The sequence below is a fragment of the Arachis duranensis genome, chromosome 1 (genome assembly GCF_000817695.3).
Source record: "Arachis duranensis cultivar V14167 chromosome 1, aradu.V14167.gnm2.J7QH, whole genome shotgun sequence".
Taxonomy (NCBI): Eukaryota; Viridiplantae; Streptophyta; class Magnoliopsida; order Fabales; family Fabaceae; genus Arachis; species Arachis duranensis.
Genome location: NC_029772.3, coordinates 58633320 through 58634429, shown reverse-complemented (window position 1 = coordinate 58634429; position 1110 = coordinate 58633320). Strand labels below are relative to the sequence as shown.

Sequence of the window (1110 nt, the reverse complement as noted above, 5' to 3'; positions counted from 1 at the left end):
AAGTTTCTCATTGTTTTCATTCCTTTGGAATTTGAATTTCGACAACTGCTCAATATCTTCTTTGGATGCCCCTTCCTGCAATTTTTTTAGACCCCCAGAAAAGGCAAGAGGGAAAAGGAACAATGTAATTAATACATTGCAACAAATTTCTTACAATTAAATACTACTAAGCTACAAGACACCGATTCATGTTAAATCGAAGTTAATATGAAGAATGCTAATCTGGACTTTCTGTGAAGCAGACACCTATTGCAGATTGGAAGCAGTGATTGTAACAATTTTGTTGCTTGCTTAACTTCCACTAATAACTAGATTTTAACTATCACCAACAGTTCCCTTATTTTTTTCCTCCCCTGGAAAAAGAAAAGAAAATAATGGCTGCTCACATCGAGAGGAACTGATTTTTCTATGCTTAAAAATGCTATTGTTTCTTGATATTGGTTAATGTTAAAGACGACATGAGACAAGTTGCTGAATTCTTGCGAATGTAATTTAAAATCTACTTTTGACGAGAACATGCACCGAAAATTTGAAATAATGATTTTGTGTATATATACCTCTGGTTGTGTATGACATTCGCCCCCAACAAAATCCCAAAATTATTATGAGAACCCCATTAAAAAACATATAAATCTCTCTTTTATATCAAATAGAAATTCCCTTTCAGACTAAATACATAATGCTAAACAAAAACTTATTAAAGGCACTAGATTCATAAATCCACACCAAGTCCTAAATGCAAACAAGAAACAGTAATGACTATAACTTGCCTGGTCTGCAACTGCATATAGAAGTGCAATGATGCACGGAAGACAACAGCAAACAGCAATACCAATGATGCATGCCAGTGCAATGCAGAAAACGACAAAGAAAACATCGAAACCCAGGAAGACTATACATAACCTGCCACAAAAGTAAATCCTGTCAATGGCCAAATCCAGTAGGTTTTGTCAAGGTATTGAATAAAGCATATTGATATAAATAACACAGACAAGTTGATCTTATGGGAGAGAGAGTTCGTGTGCCATGTAGGTGTGACTAACACAGACAAGTTGATCTTATGGGAGAGAGAGTTCGTGTGCCATGTAGGTGTGACTGGGCACACACACA

General features: G+C 35.7%; 1 protein-coding gene across 1 annotated transcript in view; it reads right to left on the bottom strand.

Annotated features, from left to right (window-relative positions):
* Positions 1-1110, bottom strand: part of LOC107489867 (E3 ubiquitin-protein ligase At1g12760) — a gene marked incomplete in the record, with an annotated part of 4210 nt that overhangs the window by 977 nt on the left and 2123 nt on the right. The window contains 2 exon segments of the mRNA XM_052252474.1: positions 2-71; positions 767-903. Coding sequence (XP_052108434.1) covers positions 2-71; positions 767-903 — 207 coding nt within the window.